General features: G+C 51.1%; 1 protein-coding gene across 1 annotated transcript in view; it reads left to right on the forward strand.

Moving 5' to 3' along the window:
• dock5 (dedicator of cytokinesis 5) overlaps positions 1–16,761 on the forward strand; it is a 50,038-nt gene that overhangs the window by 26,084 nt on the left and 7,193 nt on the right. Inside the window, exons 22-40 of the mRNA XM_042344459.1 lie at positions 394–528; positions 2,173–2,284; positions 2,759–2,829; positions 2,991–3,097; positions 3,775–3,911; positions 5,754–5,849; positions 6,226–6,324; positions 6,731–6,825; positions 7,112–7,190; positions 7,907–8,007; positions 8,874–8,932; positions 9,560–9,708; positions 12,726–12,811; positions 13,045–13,201; positions 13,753–13,793; positions 14,439–14,529; positions 15,239–15,358; positions 16,054–16,143; positions 16,526–16,630. Of these exons, the coding sequence (XP_042200393.1) occupies positions 394–528; positions 2,173–2,284; positions 2,759–2,829; positions 2,991–3,097; positions 3,775–3,911; positions 5,754–5,849; positions 6,226–6,324; positions 6,731–6,825; positions 7,112–7,190; positions 7,907–8,007; positions 8,874–8,932; positions 9,560–9,708; positions 12,726–12,811; positions 13,045–13,201; positions 13,753–13,793; positions 14,439–14,529; positions 15,239–15,358; positions 16,054–16,143; positions 16,526–16,630 (1,930 nt within the window). The remainder of the gene's footprint in view (positions 1–393; positions 529–2,172; positions 2,285–2,758; positions 2,830–2,990; positions 3,098–3,774; positions 3,912–5,753; positions 5,850–6,225; positions 6,325–6,730; positions 6,826–7,111; positions 7,191–7,906; positions 8,008–8,873; positions 8,933–9,559; positions 9,709–12,725; positions 12,812–13,044; positions 13,202–13,752; positions 13,794–14,438; positions 14,530–15,238; positions 15,359–16,053; positions 16,144–16,525; positions 16,631–16,761) is intronic.

Below are 16,761 nucleotides of genomic sequence, written 5' to 3' on the forward strand. Positions count from 1 at the left end.
TTTAGCCGTCAAATGCAAGCTGTTGTCGCTGTTGGTGGCTGACTCACTGGGCTTAAGAGCGTCCAAAACAGAGTGATCATCCCAACGACGACAACAACAACACATTACATTTACACGACGCCTTTCACGTCAGGAGATCCTCACCAGGCGCTGGACAGTCAGGGATTTGGACCCGAGCCGGAGGTTGGGATCAGGAGGGGGTGGAGGGCGGGACGATGGGGGGAGGAGGGTGACCGAAGGCTCGATCAAAGAGGAGGGTCTTGAGATGGGCCTTGAAAGAGACGAGGGAGGGGAGAGGCGGAGGGACTGTGGGATGGAGTTCCAAAGGGCCCGACCTGAACTGAGCTGCATGGGAGGAATGATTACCGATTTTCTTACTTTTCTCACATTTAGGAAACTCGCCAAAGTCCTGAATTATTATGTCGGGAAAGCAGAGAACGGGGATAAAACTGACCTTCTCTTCGCTGCCCTGAAAGCATTGAAATACGTCTTTCGCTTCATCATCCAGTCCAGGAAACTGTACCTGAGGTAAGGACTTTCCCTCTACTTCTTCCCCTCCACGCCCCCCACCTACCTCCACCCGGGCCCAGCACTTGGCACCCACTTTTTGGGGTGAGGGAGTTAAGAAACCTTGAGACGGTTGTAGAATCGATATTATTCTAAACGGGACCTGGAATGATGCACTGCGACAGTGGAGACCTGTAGCTCGGTGGTTGGAGCCCTCATGTTGCAAGCGAGAGAGGACCTGAGTTCGATTCTCAGACGGGTCAGGGCGAAATGTTGGGCAAGTTTCCTTACTCCACACACGCGCCTGTTCCCCCAGTAGGGACCTGGTCGCTGGTCGACTGACAAATCGCTTTTTCCAGTGTAATAATTCCTTCGAAACAAGTAAACAACAACAACCTGGATTTATATAGCGCCCTCCACACCGGAGCTTCACAGTAACGGGTCCTGGGGTCGAGCCATGGGGGGAGGAGCCAGGGGGAAGGGGTGGAGCTAGGGGAGGGGGAGATGCCAGGGGGAAGGGGAGGAGCCAGGGAGTGGGAGGAGCCAGCAGGGGTGGGGCAGAGACAGGGGAGGGGAGGAGCTAGGGGAGGGGGAGGAGCCAGGGGAGGGGGAGGGCCAGGGGGAGGAGCCGGGGGAGGGGAGGATCTGGGGGAGGGGGAGAAGCCAGGGGAGGGGATGAGCCAGGGGGAGGGGAGGAGCCGGGGGAGGGGGAGGAGCTGGGGGGAGGAGCTGGGGGGAGGAGCTGGGGGGAGGGGGAGGATCCAGGGGAGGGGAGGATCCGAGGGAGGGGGAGGAGCCGGGGAGGGGGAGGAGCTGTGGGGAGGGGGAGGAGCTGAGGGGAGGGGAGGAGCCGGGGAGGGGGAGGAGCTGAGGGGAGGGGGAGGAGCTGAGGGGAGGGGGAGGAGCTGGGGGGGGGAGGAGCTGAGGGGAGGGGGAGGGCGGGGGAGGAGCTGGGGGGAGGAGCTGGGGGGAGGGGGAGGAGCGGGGGGGAGGGGGAGGAGCCGGGGGAGGGGGAGGAGCTGGGGGAGGGGGAGGAGCTGGGGGAGGGGGAAGATCTGAGGGAGGGGGAGGGGCTGGAGGGAGGGGGAGGAGCTGGGGGGAGGGGCTGGGGGGAGGGGGAGGAGCTGGGGGGGGGCTTGGGGGGGGGGGAGGACCGGGGGAGGGGGAGGGGCTGGAGGGAGGGGAGGAGCTGGGGGAGGGGCTGGGGGGAGGGGGAGCGCAGGGGGGAGGGGGAGAAAGATGACCAAAGGTGCGGTCGAAAAGAAAGGTCTTCAGCCGAGACCTGAAAATAGGAAGAGAGGGAACGAGGGGAAGGGAGTGGGGAAGGGAGTTCCAGAGCCTCGGGGCACAGTGGCTGAAGACACAGCCGCCGATGGTGGAGCGGAGGACTCGGGCGACGAGGAGGAGAAAAAAAAAGAAGTAAATAAATAAAAATAATAATTTGGGCTGAAAGGTCTTCATCCAAAAAAGATCTTGTGATCTTCTGACTGCAGCTGGGGTCCCCCTCCCTCCCTCCCTCCCTCCCTCCCTCCCTCCCTCCCTCCCTCCCTCGCTCCCTCCCTCCTCCCTCCCTCCTCCCTCCCTCCCTCCCTCCCTCCCTCACCCCCCCACCCCCACTCTGGCTGAGGGAGAGGCTATCGGGAACTGCATCCTTGGTTCTTTCAGGATCTATGGCAGCGAAACGGACAACAACGCCTTCAACGATTCCATTCGGCAACTCTTCCTCTCCTTCAACTCCCTGATGGACAGACCCCTGGAGGAAGCCATCAAGATTAAGGTTGGTGAACCCTCCCCTCCCTCTCCCCCCTGGTCCCGGGGGTCAGACACCACACACTGTCAAGTGCTATGGGACGTTACCCCACATAAAGGGCGCTGTGTTAATGCAAATTGTTGTTGGTGGTAATTGATGGACGGTGTCTGATCGGTGGGTGAATTGTCTCCCTCACCCTCTCTCTCTCCCTCACCGCTCCCTCTCTCCCTTTCAGTCACTCCCCCACTCCCTCGCTCCCCTCCCTCCCTCTCCCCTTCCTTCCATCCCCACCTCAAAAGATATTGTATAAGCAATTGTGTTGTGATCGCTGCTGTTGTGAGAATAGCAAGACTTACCATCACACTGAGGCACAGCGACCATGTCTTTCCCTCCCTCTCGCCCTCTCCCTCTCTCTCTCTCTGTGTTCCAACGCCTTGGGACATCCTCCTGACGCTAAAAGGCGCAACACAAATGTAACATGTTGTTGTTGTTGTTGTTCAGGGAGCTGCACTGAAGTACCTGCCAGGCATTATCAATGATGTGATGCTGGTGTTTGACCCCACAGAACTCAGGTAAAAGAGTTAAAAATCACTGGTAAACGCTCCCGACGTGAAGCATGTGATATAAGTGCAAGTTGTTGTTGATACATGTGCTGCCTATCAGCTAACATTTGACCTCTGTCTCTCTTTCTGTGTGTGTGTGTGTGTCTGTATCTCTCTCTCGCTGTCTCCAGTGTGCTGTTTACCACATTTATCCAGAGCATTCCCGACAACCAGCTGGTGAGACAGAAGCTGAACTGCATGTGTAAGATAGTGGAGAGCGATCTCTTCAAACACCCTGGTGAGTCAGGCTCTGTCTCTGGGAAATCAGGGGCAGTTTTTCACCCAACGGGTTAGTGGGAATCTGTTACTCTCTCTCCCCCAAAAGGCTGTGGATTATGTCTGGATCCATTCACATTGTCCAGACTGAGGTGGATGGATGTTTGTGAGGTCGGGGGATCAATGGATATGGGCAAAGGCGGGGAATTGGAATTGAGATACAGATCAGCCATAATCTAATAGAATGGCAGAACAGGCTCAAGGGGCTGAATGGCCTCCTTCTGTTCCTATTTTCCTATATTTCTACGGCAGCGGCTGTGGAATGAATTAGGAAAAGAAAAGGAAAGCAAGGGAGGAAAAGAAAGATGGAGAGAGAGAGAAAGAGAGAGAGAAAATGAGAGAAAGAAAGTTAAAGAAAAAAACACAGAAAGAAAGAGATAGAGAAGAAAAGATGAGGAAAAGAGAGAGGTAGAAAGAGAAAACAGGAAGAGCGAGAGAGAGGGTGGGAGTGGGGTGGGGGGGTGAGGGTAGAAAAGAAGAGAGTGATAGGAAGGAAGGAAGAAAGACAGAGGTTTTCTGAGGTCTATAACATTGAAACCTCGTTGGTCCAGCGCCTTGGGACGTCCTCCTGACGTGAAAGGCGCTCTACAAATGGAATCTTGTTGAAGGTGCTAATGAGTGTCTGTGGTTTCTTCACAGATTGCAGGGATGTACTGTTAACCCTCCTGATCGATCAGTTGAGTGGTCAACTGGACGATAACACTAACAAGCCAGACCACGAAGCATGTGGTCAGCTGCTAAGCAGTATGCTCGAGGTGCTGGACAGGAGGGACATTGTAAGTACAGCCCTCGCCTCCCTCACTACCTACCAGCCAGCCACCGCCTCCTCCATCTCCTCTCCATGCTTTAGGAAGACAGGACCATCAATAATAATAATAATCCTTGCATTTCATACAGTGCCTTATCACGTCTTCGAGACGTCTCAAAGCGCTTCACAGAACATGCTGTATTGTGTAGTGACTGTGTATTTTTTGGGCGAAACGCGGCAGCCAATTGCGCACAGCAGTGTCCCTGAAAACGGTCATGGATTGAGTGATCAAATTAGTATTTTTTTTTGGAGGGATTATCACACCCGGAAAAGTGATTCGCCAATCGACTAACAAGCGGTTCCTACTGAGGCGTGTGTGTGCGTGTGTGGTGGTGGTGGGGTGGGCCGGGGAGTAAGGAAAATTGCCGCCCGGGAATTGAACTCAGGTCCTGGAAGTCACGCTTAACTAATCTTTCAGAGTTTTGAAGATGTATCTGCAGGATAGAGAGGGAGGAACCAGTAGATGTAGTATATTTAGATTTTAAAAAGGCATTTGACAAAGTGCCACACAAAAGGCTATTGCACAAGGTTAAGGCCCACGGGATTAATGGGAATATATTATCACGGATTGAAGAGTGTCCAACGGGTAGAAAACAGAGAGTAGGGATAAACGGGTCATTCTCGAATTGGAGGATGTGACTAGGGGAGCGCCACAAGGATCAGTGTTTGGGCCTCAGCTATTTACAAATTACATCAATGATTCAGATGAGGACATCGAATGTAACGTATCTAAATTTACGGATGACACTAAACTCGGTGGGAGAGTAAACTCTGAGGATGATGCAAAAAGATTGCACCGGGATATAGATAGGCTCGGGGAGTGGGCGAGTAGGTGACAGATGGAATTTAATGTGGGGAAGTGTGAAGTTATTCACCCGGGCAGAAAAAATAGAAAAACAGATTATTTTCTAGAGAGGGAGAGATTAGATAGTGTTAGTGTTCAGAGGGATTTGGGTGTCCTTGTACACCAGTCTCAAAAAGTTAGTTTGCAGGTGCAGCAGCAACTAAGGCGAACGGCAGTTAGCGTTCATTGCAAAAGGTTTAGAGTACAAGAGTAGGGAAGTCTCGCTGCAGCTATATAGGGCTTTGGTGAGACCGCACCGAGAGTATTGTGTGCAGTGTTGGTCTCCTTATTTAAAAAAGGACATATTGTCCGAGAGGGGGTGCAGCGTAGATTCACTCGGTTAGTTCCTGGGATGAGGGGACTGACCTATGAGGAGAGGCTGAATAAACTCGGGCTGTATTCTCTATAGAGTACAGAAGAATTAGGGGAGATCTTATTGAAACATATACGATTTCTTAAAGGGCTGATAAAGTAGACACTGAGGGTCTGTTTCCCCGGTGGGAGAATCTATAACCAGGGGTCACAGTCTGAAAATTAAGGGTCAGCCCTTTAGAACAGAGTTGAGGAAACATTTCTTCACTCAGAGGGCAGTGACTTTATGGAGTTCACTCCCCCAGAAGGGCTGTAGATGTCAGTCCTTGAACATCTTCAAGGCTGAGGCTGATAGATTTTTTAAAATACAGAGGGATTAGGGGATATGGGGACAGGATGGGTAATCAGAGTTAGGTCTGAAGATCAGCCATGATCTAATCAAATGGCGGAGCACAGGCTCGAGGGGCCGAATGGCCGACTCCTGCTCCTAATTCTTATGTTCTTATGTCCTCTCGCTTGCGAGGCGAGTGATCTAACGTTTGAGCTACGGAACTGCATGTGATGAGACGGGTGTAGAAAATGTGTGTGGGGGGCGCGGGATGGGTGGGGGGACGGACGGACACTGGGTTGACTCACTGTTGCCCCTCATTACAGGGACCGACACAGATGCACGTCCAAATGATCATGGGACGTCTCCTGCGGAGGATAAACCGGACGGTGATTGGGATGAACCGACAATCCAACCTGATTGTAAGATGGTCTCTCAGAAGGTGGGGGGAGGGGGTGGGAGGGAGGGAAGATAGAAGGGGGAATGATGGCATTTGGGAACAAAGTTGGATGGACTTCCACCACAGTCAGTGCATTAATCATCATGTGGTCGCTAAGCAGTTCCTATAGTTGCTAAGCAGTTCCTATATCGGTCACCCTCCTACCCCTACTCTCCCTGCCCTCCACCCTCCCTGATCCCCTCTCCTCCCCGCCCACCTCCAGCTCGCATCCAAAACCTTGACCAGTGCATTGGGACGTCCTCCCGATGTGAAAGGGGCTGTGCCAATGTTACGTCTTGTTGTTGTTCTTGTATAAAGCCTTACAGAGACCTCTCAAAGTGCATCGCCTCTCTCCACAGGGCAACTTTGTGGCCTGTATGATAGCGATTCTGAAGCAGATGGAAGATTATCACTACACTCATTACATCAACACCTTCAAGACTAGGCAGGACATCATTGTGAGTGAGACGTTGCAATCTCAGCCACGAGAGGGCCTGACTGAGACGTGTTCTGTCGCCCTCCCGCCCCCACCACAATCCAGTGATCTCGTTCCCGACCGATTGAACCAATGCCAATTATAATAATGATAATAATCCTTGCATTTGGATTGCGCCTCATCATGTCTTCAATACGTCTCAAAGTGCTTCTGTTTGTGGGACGCTGCTGTGCACAATCGGCTGCCGTGTTTCGCCCACAAAATACACAGTCACTGCACTTTACAGTATATCCTGGGAAGCGCTTTGGGACGTCTCAAAGACCTGATAAGGCACTGTATCAAATCTAAGGATTATTATTACTGTTGATATTATTCTCGTGGGTCTGAGGCGAGGAATCCTGGTTTCATTCCTGCCTTTTCTTTACCAGGATTTCCTCATGGAAACCTTCATTATGTTCAAAGACCTGATTGGGAAAAATGTCTACCCAGCGGATTGGATGGTCCTCAACATGATGCAGAACAGGTGGGTTTGAAGATCTCCCAAGATACTATAAAGATGTTGTTGTTGTTGTTTTGCCCAGGTCGAAGTGACATAAAGCTGTGTGGAGTCCTGTAGCTCAATGGTTAAAGCACGACTGTTTGTGGGGACGCTGCTGTGCGCAATTGGCTGCCGCGTTTCATCCACAAAATACACAGTCACTACACTTTACAGTGGATCCTGTGAAGTGCTTTGAGACACCTTGAAGACGTGATAGGTTAGGATAATACAAATGCAAGTATTATCATAATTATTATTATTCCTCCCAAAGGGTCTTCCTTCGAGCGATCAGCCAGTTTGCGGGAATCCTCACTAAGCTATTCCTGGACCAAGCCAACTTTCAATTGCAGGTGAGACAGAGAGAGAAAGAGAAAGAGAGGAGCGAGAATGTAACAGACCCCCAGCCTGGCTTCCAGTGACCCCCTCAGCCCCCCACCATGCGCTCACTCACACTCTCAGAGATCCAGAGCTGAGACTGAGACAGAAACATCGGATACAAAAGAACATCATAGCTCAATACTGCTCTGGGGCTATGAGATTGATGGAACTTCTTCCCCCAAACCCTGGCCACCCACCTTCTGAAGACAAAAGTTTCGGGAGAGAGTGCGGGAAAGAGAGAGACGCTACGTACATAGCTCCTGCTTTCTGCAACTCCATTCCCTTGTTGTGATATTCTGATGAAAGGTCATCAGCCTGAAACGTTAACTCACTTCCCATAGCTAACTCCATAGATGCTGCCTGACCTGCTGAGTCTATCCGTGGAATTCCTCCACTTAACCTCTCTCTCCCTTCTTCCACTTTGCCCCTTCCTTCTCTCCCTCCCTCCCTTGCTCGCTGTCTCTCTCACCCTACTCTCCATAGATGCTGCCTGACCGTCTGAGTGTTCCCAGCGACTTCTGTTTTTATTGCATCCCGTTCAATTCCTCCACTTCACCTCCTCCCTCCCTCCCTCCCTATCGGTAAAGCGCTTTGAGACGTTCCTATCAGTGTGAAACATGTCCTTGTTGTTGTTGGATGGGATGGGCTGGGACAGAGGATGAGAGATTTTCTCTGTATTTCATTGCAGCTCTGGAACAATTATTTCCACTTGGCCGTGGCCTTTCTGGTTCAGGAATCCCTTCAGCTCGAGGAGTTCTCCAGAGAGAAACGAAACAAGATTCTCAACAAGTAAACATCTGCTTCACATTCTGTCACTAACATAATATAATAATAATCCTTGCATTTGGTAAGAGAGCCTTATGGAGACCTCTCAAAGCTCTTCCCCTCTCTCCACCTACAGAGAAGTTTGTGGGGCTTTGAGCTGATGTGGGGGGGAGGGGGGGAGGCTCCGACTTGTGGACCTTAAACCTCTCCCACACCCCCACCCATCCGTGCCCTGGTCAGGCAGACATTAAAGATCTCTCAGTGGTGCTATTTGAACCGAGAAAGGAGTTTCTCCCAGTTAGTGACCTGGCCAACAATTTCCCTCTCCCCACCCCGATGTGGAGTCCTGTAGCTCAGCGGTTAGAGCCCTCGCTTCGCAAGCAACAGGACCCGGGTTTGATTCCCAGGCGGGTCAGGTCAGGGTGAAACGTTGGGAAAGTTTCCTTACTCCACACACACACGCCTCTGCTTACCAACAGTCAGTAGCAATCCGGTTATAGTCGATTTGTGGATCGATTTCCAGGGGTGATAATTCCATATAAAAAAAATTTGGTCGCTTCAATCCACGATAGGGATGTCATTGGGCGCAATTGGCTGCCGCGTTTCGCCCACAAAGTACACAGTCACTACACTTTACTGCAGTATATCCTGTGAAGCGCTTTGAGATGTCTTGAAGACGTGATAAGGCGCTGTATCAAATGCAAGGATTATTATTATTATTACTATTATTATTATTATCGTCTTGGTCCCCAATACTGTCCTGTGTCCAGCAAACCCCTCCCTCACCGCCAGGGGTAGAAAAAAGAGGAGGAGGAGGAGGAGGAGTAGGAGAGATGGGATCTATTTGCAATGGGAGGTGGGCCAGAAACTCTTGTGTTTTCTTTTGTTAGGTACGGAGACATGAGAAAAAAGATTGGCTTCCAGGTCAGAGATATGTGGTACAATCTAGGTGAGTAGAGAAACAAGACCCTGCTCCATATTGTTCACCAGCACAACAACAACAACAACTAATTACGTTTGTATTTAACCTTTCACATCCCAAGGCGCTGGACAGTCAGGGATCTGCACCTGAGCTGGCGGTTGGGATCTGGAGGGGTGTTTGGTGGGGAGGGTGGGGGGGTAGGAGGTTGGCTGAAGGCACGGTCGAAGAGGAGGGTCTTGAGGCATGCCTTGAAGGAGGCGAGGGAGGGGAGCGAGACGAAGGCACTGTGGGACGCACTGGGGGCGGAGAGGCTGAAGGCCCAACTGCCGATGGTGGGACAGACTGGGTAGGGAGGAACGTGACGCAGGCTGGAGGCTGCTGAGCAGAGGGAGCAAACAGGTTGATATGGGGATGAGATAAAGATAGTTAATACCATTGCTTGCTCTCATGTCAACCAAGACATGAACTGATGGAGAGACAGGAGCCAGGGGAACAGCTAATGGTGTCACTCCTGGGTTGGGGGTGGGGATGGGGTTGGTGGGGGTGGGAGGAGAGCGAGGTTTGAATGGGGGGAGATGTTAACTGAATAGGTCCTGGCTCAGGGTCGGGCCTGGCTGGCTGTGTTCACAGAGGGTCTGTCTCATTGTGTTCCAGGCCCCCACAAAATCAAGTTCATCCCAGCCATGGTGGGTCCTATCCTGGAGATAACCCTCGTCCCTGAGCCCGAGCTCCGTAGGGCCACCATCCCCATCTTCTTCGACATGATGCAGTGTGAATACAGCGTTCACAGAGGCTTCCACGCGGTAAGACACCCCACAACAACAGCAATCACAAACACAACAATAATCACAACAACAAACACAACAATAATCACAAACACAACAATCACAAACATAACAACAATCACAAACACAACAACAACAAACACAACAACAATCACAAACACAACAATAATCACAACAACAAACACAACAACAATCACAAACACAACAACAATCACAAACACAACAACAATCACAAACACAACAACAATCACAAACACAACAACAATCACAAACACAACAACAATCACAAACACAATAACAATCACAAACACAACAACAATCACAAACACAACAACAATCACAAACACAACAATAATTACAACAACAAACACAATAACAACAACAATCACAACAATAACAACAACAATCAAACAATAATAACAACAACAACCACAACAACAATAACAACAACAATAATCACAACAATCACAACAACAACAATCACAACAACAATAACAACAGCAACAACAACAATCACAACAACAATAACAACAACAACAATAACAACAGCAACAACAACAATCATAACAACAACAATCATAACAACAACAATCACAACAACAACATCACAACAACAACAATCACAACAACAACAATCACAACAACAACAATCACAACAACAACAATCACAACAACAACAATCACAACAACAATCACAACAATAATCACAACAATAATCACAACAACAATCACAACACCAATAACCACAACAATAACAACATTAACAAGAAAATTGTCAACAATAACATCAACAGCAACTAGAATAATAGTAACAACTACAGTAAGCTACAGAACTTGAAGTCCTGTAGCTCAGGGGTTAGAGCTCTCGTCTCGCAAGTGAGAGGACCCGGGTTTGATTCCCAGGCGGGTCAGGTCAGGGCGAAACACATTATTTTGAAGGGATTATTACTCCCGAAAAAGTGATCCACTAATCAACTAACAACTGGGTTCCTACTGACTGCTGGTAAACAGTGTGTGTGTGTAGTAAGGAAACTTGCCCAATGTTTCGCCCTGACCTGACCCACCCAGGAATTGAACCCAGGTCCTCTCGCTTGCAAGGCGAGGGCTCTAACCCCTGAGCTACAGAACTTCCTGTTCATCCTGGAACAAGGGGAGACAGAGCATTGTTGTTGGTGGTGTTGTTGGTGGTGGTGTTGGTGTTGGTGGTGTTAGTGTTGGTGGTGGTTGTTTTGTTGTTGTTGGTGTTGGTGGTGGTTGTGTTGGTGTTGTTGTTGATGGTGGTGTTGTTGTTGGTGGTGGTGATTGTGTTGTGTTGGTGTTGTTTGTGGTGGCGGTGGTTGTGTTGGTGTTGTTGGTGGTGTTGGTGTTGTTGTTGGTGGTGGTGTTGTTGGCGTTGGTGGAGGTGGTGGTGTTGGTGGTGGTGTTGGTGGTGGTGTTGTTGTTGGTGGTGGTGGTGTTGGTGGTGGTGGTGCTGGTGGTGTTGGTTGTGTTGATGTTGGTAGTGGTGTTGGTGGTGATGGTGTTGGTGGTGGTGTTGGTGGTGTTGGTGGTGGTGTTGGTGGTGGTGGTGTTGGTAGTGGTGGTGTTGATGTTGTTGGTGGTGGTGGTGTTGGTGGTGGTGTTGTTAGTGGTGGTGTTGGTGGTGGTGATGTTGGTGGTGTTGGTGTTGTTGTTGTTGGTGGTGCTGTTGTTGGTGTTGGTGGTGGTTGTGTTAGTGGTGGTGTTGGTGGTGTTGATGTTGGTGTTGGTGGTGGTTGTGTTGGTGGTGCTGTTGTTGGTGGTGGTGGTGGTGTTGGTGGTGGTGGTGTTGGTGGTGTTGATGTTGGTGGTGTTGATGTTGGTGGTGGTTGTGTTGATGTTGTTGTTGGTGGTGTTGTTGTTGGTGGTGTTGTTAGTGGTGGTATTATTGGTGGTGGTGGTGTTGGTGGTGGTGGTGCTGATGGTGTTGATGGTGGTGTTGGTGGTGTTGATAGTGGTGTTGGTGGTGTTGTTGGTGGTGGTGGTGTTGGTGGTGGTGTTGTTGTTGGTGGTGCTGTTAGTGGTGTTGGTGTTGTTGTTGGTGGTGGTGTTGTTAGTGGTGGTATTGTTGTTGGTGGTGGCGGTGTTGGTATTGGTGGTGGTGGTGTTGTTGTTGGTGGTGTTGGTGGTAGTGGTGGTGTTGTTGGTGGTGGCGTTGGTGGTGTTGGTGGTGTTGGTGGTGGTGTTGGTGGTGGTGGTGGTGGTGGTGTTGGTGGTGGTGTTGGTGGTGTTGATGTTGGTGGTGTTGTTGTTGGTGTTGTTGTTGGTGTGTTGTTGGTGGTGGTGTTGTTAGTGGTGGTATTGTTGTTGGTGGTGGCAGTGTTGGAGTTGGTGGTGGTGTTGTTGTTGGTGTTGGTGGTGTTGATGGTGTTGATGGTGTTGATGGTGGTGGTGTTGGTGATGGTGTTGGTGGTGGTGTTGTTGTTGGTGGTGGTGGTGGTGGTGTTGGTGGTGTTTGTGTTGATGTTGGTGGTGTTGGTGTTGGTGTTGGTGGTGTTGGTGGTGGTGATGTTGGTGGTGGTGATGTTGGTGATGTTGGTGTTGTGGGTACTGGTGATGTTGGTGTTGTTGGTGGTGGTGATGTTGGTGGTGGTGGTGTTGTTGGTGGTGGTTGTGTTGATGTTGGTGTTGGTGGTGGTGGTGTTGGTTGTGTTGGTGTTGTTGGTGGTGTTGGTGTTGTTGGTGGTGGTTGTGTTGGTGTTGGTGGTGTTGGTGGTGTTCGTGTTGATGTTGTTGGTGGTGTTGGTGGTGATGTTGGTGTTGGTGGTGTTGGTGGTGTTGGTGTTGGTGGTATTGGTGTTGATGTTGTTGGTGGTGTTGGTTGTGTTGGTGGTGTTGGTGTTGGTGGTGTTGGTGTTGATGTTGTTGGTGGTGTTGGTGTTGTTGGTGGTGTTGGTGGTATTGGTGTTGATGTTGTTGGTGGTGTTGGTGGTGTTGATTGTGTTGGTGTTGGTGGTGTTGGTGTTGGTGTTGTTGGTGATATGATTTTTTGATCTCTCTCCTTACTTGCCTTTCAGTTTGAATATGAGCTGATAACAAAAGTGGATCAAGAGGTGGAGGGCGGCCGTGGGGATGAGCAGTACAAAGCTCTGCTGGAGAAAATGCAAGTAGCCAAACCTGTAGCCAATCCAACAAAGAGGGGGGAAGGGGTGGGGGGGGTGGGGGGTAGAGGGTGAGGAATAGGGGGTGGCAAAAAGGAGGGGAGAGGGGAGGGAATGAAAGGGCATGGGAGTCAAAGTGGGGTAACGGAAAGGTGGGGAGAGGGTGAAAGAAGGCGAGGGGAGGAAGGGAAAGTGGGGATGAGGAGGAGGGGGTGACGTGCCTCTCCCCCCACAGTTTGCTGGAACACTGCAGGAAGCACAAATATCTGGCCGTGTCCGGAGAGGCCTTTGTGTTGCTGGTGAGCAGCCTCCTGGAGAACCTTCTAGACTACAGGACCATCATGCACGACGAGAGCCGCGAAAACCGCATGAGCTGCACCGTCAACGTCCTGGTGGGTCCCACACGAGGGGTGGGGTGGGCAGAGAAGGTTCCGGAAACATCCTAGTGGGTCCTGCGAATTCAAAATCCTCGACTTCCCCCCACCCCCCTCCTCCACACACTACCTTCCTCTGCCCTACCCCTGTGACCTGCTGAACCCATATCAACCTGTTCACTCCCTCCACTCTGGCCTGCTCCACCTCCCGCACCAGCCCCGCCCCACCGGTTGGGCTTTCAGCCTCGCTGCCCCCATCCTTTGAAACTCCATCCCACACACTCTTTGCCTCGTTCCCTCCCTTACCTCCTTCAAAGCCCCTCTCAAGACCCTCCTCTTCGACTGTGCTCTCCTACTCCACCCTCCCCGCCCTCTACCCTCCTTGTTCCCAAACACCCCCACTTGTCAGATCAGGGTGTTAAGGGATACGAGGCAAGGGCGGGTAATTGTACTCGAGGTATAGATCAGCCATGATCACATGGAATGGTGGAACAGGCTCGAGGGGCTGAATGGCCTCCTCCTGTTTCTATGTTTCAATGAATAATTAAGGCTTCCTTTCCTTTGCCTAGACATTCTATAAGGAAAAGAAAAGAGAGGATATCTACATAAGGTGAGTGGGCAGAGGCCATAAGTACTTCCAACGCCCACTTTTTGCTGAGTTAAAGAGATGGAGGGAGAGGAATCTTTGCGCCACCCGTTGCCTCCGCTCGGCTGGCTCCGGCCTCCTGTTCGTTCTTTGTTCCCTCCGCTCCACTATTGGTGGCCGTGCTTTGAGTCACAGTGCCCTGAAACGCTGTCACTGTCTCCCTCAAGCCCTCCGCCTGGCCCCCTTCCTCCCCACTCCTCAAATCCCCACCTAAAGACCTTCCATTTTGATTGTGCGTATGGTCCCCGTTGGGGGAGAGAGAGGGAGAGATGGGGGCGGGTGTTTGGAAGAGATGAGATTGAATGGGCTTTCTTCAACCCAACCCATACGCAAACAAAAAGGATAGAGCCAGATTTGTGGCGGTCGTTTTAGAGCTGTGTATTTGTGGGGTGCGGGGAGTGGGTGGGTAAGGATGGAGAGGGGGGCAAACAAGACAGGTGTATGAACACTCTCTGAGTTGTGGAGCATAGTCCAGCGCTCTGAAGTGAGAGGCTTTGTACACTGTCCATCACTGTCACCTAGACTTGCACAAGGGTTTGGATAAAGTGCCATACGTGAGCCCCTTTCTCTTTCTCTCTCTCTCTTTCTCTCGTTCTCACACTCACACAGGTACTTGTACAAACTGCACGACCTGCACAAGGATTGTGAAAACTATACTGAGGCCGCTTACACGCTTCTGTTACACGCTGAACTTCTGCAGGTAACCCTTGCATTTGAGACACCTGTTTGAAGGGTGGGGGGGAGGGAGGGGGTGCGCTGGTAGGGAGAGGGTGTGTACTGGGGAAAGGGGTGCGCTGGGGGAGGGAGTGGTCTCGGGCAGGGGGAGCTACATTGGCCATGGCCCCATCCTTCAAATTTGACTTTAAACCAAGCTCTCCATCTGTGCCCTGACATTTAAGATCTCCCTACAGAGCACACAGTTACTACACTTTGCAGTGAAATCCTGTGAAGCGCTTTGAGATGCCTTCCTGACTTGAAAGGCATAGTTGTCAAATACAAGGATTGTTCTATATCCTCCATGGCCTACCTCTGGTGACCCCCATGTCAGCCTCCTACACGTCCCCCACCCAGCCCACCCCACCATCGCCGGTGGGGCCTTCAGCCTCTCTGCCTTCCACCCTTTGGAACTCCATCCCACAGTTCCTCTGCCTCAACCCCTCCCTTGCCTCCTTCAAGGCCCATCTCAAGACCCTCCTCTTCGACCGCACCTTCGGTCACCCTCCTACCCGCACCCTCCCTGCCCTCCCATCATTCTGATCCCAACCCCCAGCTCAGGGCCAAATCCCTGACTGTGCAGCGCCTTGGGAAGTCCTCCCGACATGAGAGTCTCCATGAATTGTACTGTATGTAAAAGGGTTGGGGGTGGGATAATAAACTGTGATGATATTGAAGCTATTTTGTCTGTGCAGTGGTTGGATGATCCCTGTGAGGGTTACCTAGTCCGTAGGGAGGATTCCCAGGCTCTGTCACACAGAGAGCTGAAAGAGAAGCTTTATCAGGAAATCCTACATTACTTTGACAACGGCAAGGTAGGTGACTAGGTGTGAACAACAACAACAACTTGCAAAGGCACCCAGCGTCCCTCACGCAGGCTAGCGTAGGCACGGTCGAAGAGGTGCGACCTGAAGAAGGAAGCGGGCAAGGCGGAGGAGAGATAGAGGGAGAGTTTAGGGGCATAGTGGCTGAAAGCGCGGCCACCAATGGTGGAACAGAGGGCACGGGGGACATGCAGAAGGCCGGAGCCAGTCCAGCAGAGGCAGCAGGTGGTGGGTTGTGGGGTTAAGCAGGTCTGAGAGGTAGGGAGGTGCCAGGACATGAAAGGGATTTGGAAGGCAGTGTGAGCGAAGATTGTAAGGCAGGATGTGGGATGAGGTCAGGATGGGCTAAAAGTACCTTTGACAGATTGGCGATCGCTTTTCCAGTGGTAATTCCTTCAATAAATAATAATAATAATAAATTGGTCACTTCAATTCCCGACTGTTTGTGCGCAATTGTCTGCTGCATTTCGCCCACAAAACACACAGTCAATTCAGTGTGGCCTGTAAAGCACTTTGAGACATCTCAAAGACGTGATAAGGCGCTGTATCAAATGCAACGCTTATCATTATTATTATTACCTTCTTTATCCAAATCGATCTTGGTCCCAAAGGAAAGGTCTTAGGAAGTGATTGACCGATGCACTGAAACCCTTCTCTCTCTCTTGCTTTCTCCCCTTCGCTCCAAGATGTGGGAAAATGCCATCCAGCTGAGCAAGGAACTGGCCGGGGTGTACGAGAATGAGATGTTTGAGTATGAGATGCTCAGTTCTCTGTTGGTAAGACTGACCGCAACCTTGCGCTCCCACCTGTGAAGCTCTCTGCCACATCCTCCCGCCCGGATAGAATTCAAAATCCCCGCCTTCAAGGCCCTCCACGGCTTTGCTCCTCCCTATCTCTGTGACCTGCAAACCCGGTATCAACCTGCCTGCTCCATCCACTCAGCAGGCTCTGGCCTACTCCACGTCCCCGCCCAGCCCGCTCCACCATCGGTGGGCTGGCCTTCAGTCTCTCTGCCACCACCCTTTGGAACTCCATTCCCCACATTTCCTTCGCCTCAATCCCTCCTTACCTACTTCAAGGCATGTCTCAAAACCCTCCGCTTCAACCAGGCCTTCGGCCACTCTCCTAAATGTGTAAATGTAATGTTGTATTGTACAGAGACAGCAAGCCAAGTTTTATGAAAACATCATGAAAGCCATGAGACCACAACCCGAATACTTTGCTGTGGGCTGTTATGGCCAAGGCTTCCCTTCATTCCTCAGGGTAAGTCCATCCCTGTCTCCACCACCACTCCCAGGTCAGGGTTAGAGACACAGTAAAGCTCCCTCTACACTGTGCGTCCGTCCACACTCCCAGGTCAGGGTTAGAGACACAGTAATGCTCCTCTACACTGT

Source organism: Callorhinchus milii, unplaced genomic scaffold (genome assembly GCF_018977255.1).
Source record: "Callorhinchus milii isolate IMCB2004 unplaced genomic scaffold, IMCB_Cmil_1.0 Scaffold28, whole genome shotgun sequence".
NCBI lineage: Eukaryota > Metazoa > Chordata > Chondrichthyes > Chimaeriformes > Callorhinchidae > Callorhinchus > Callorhinchus milii.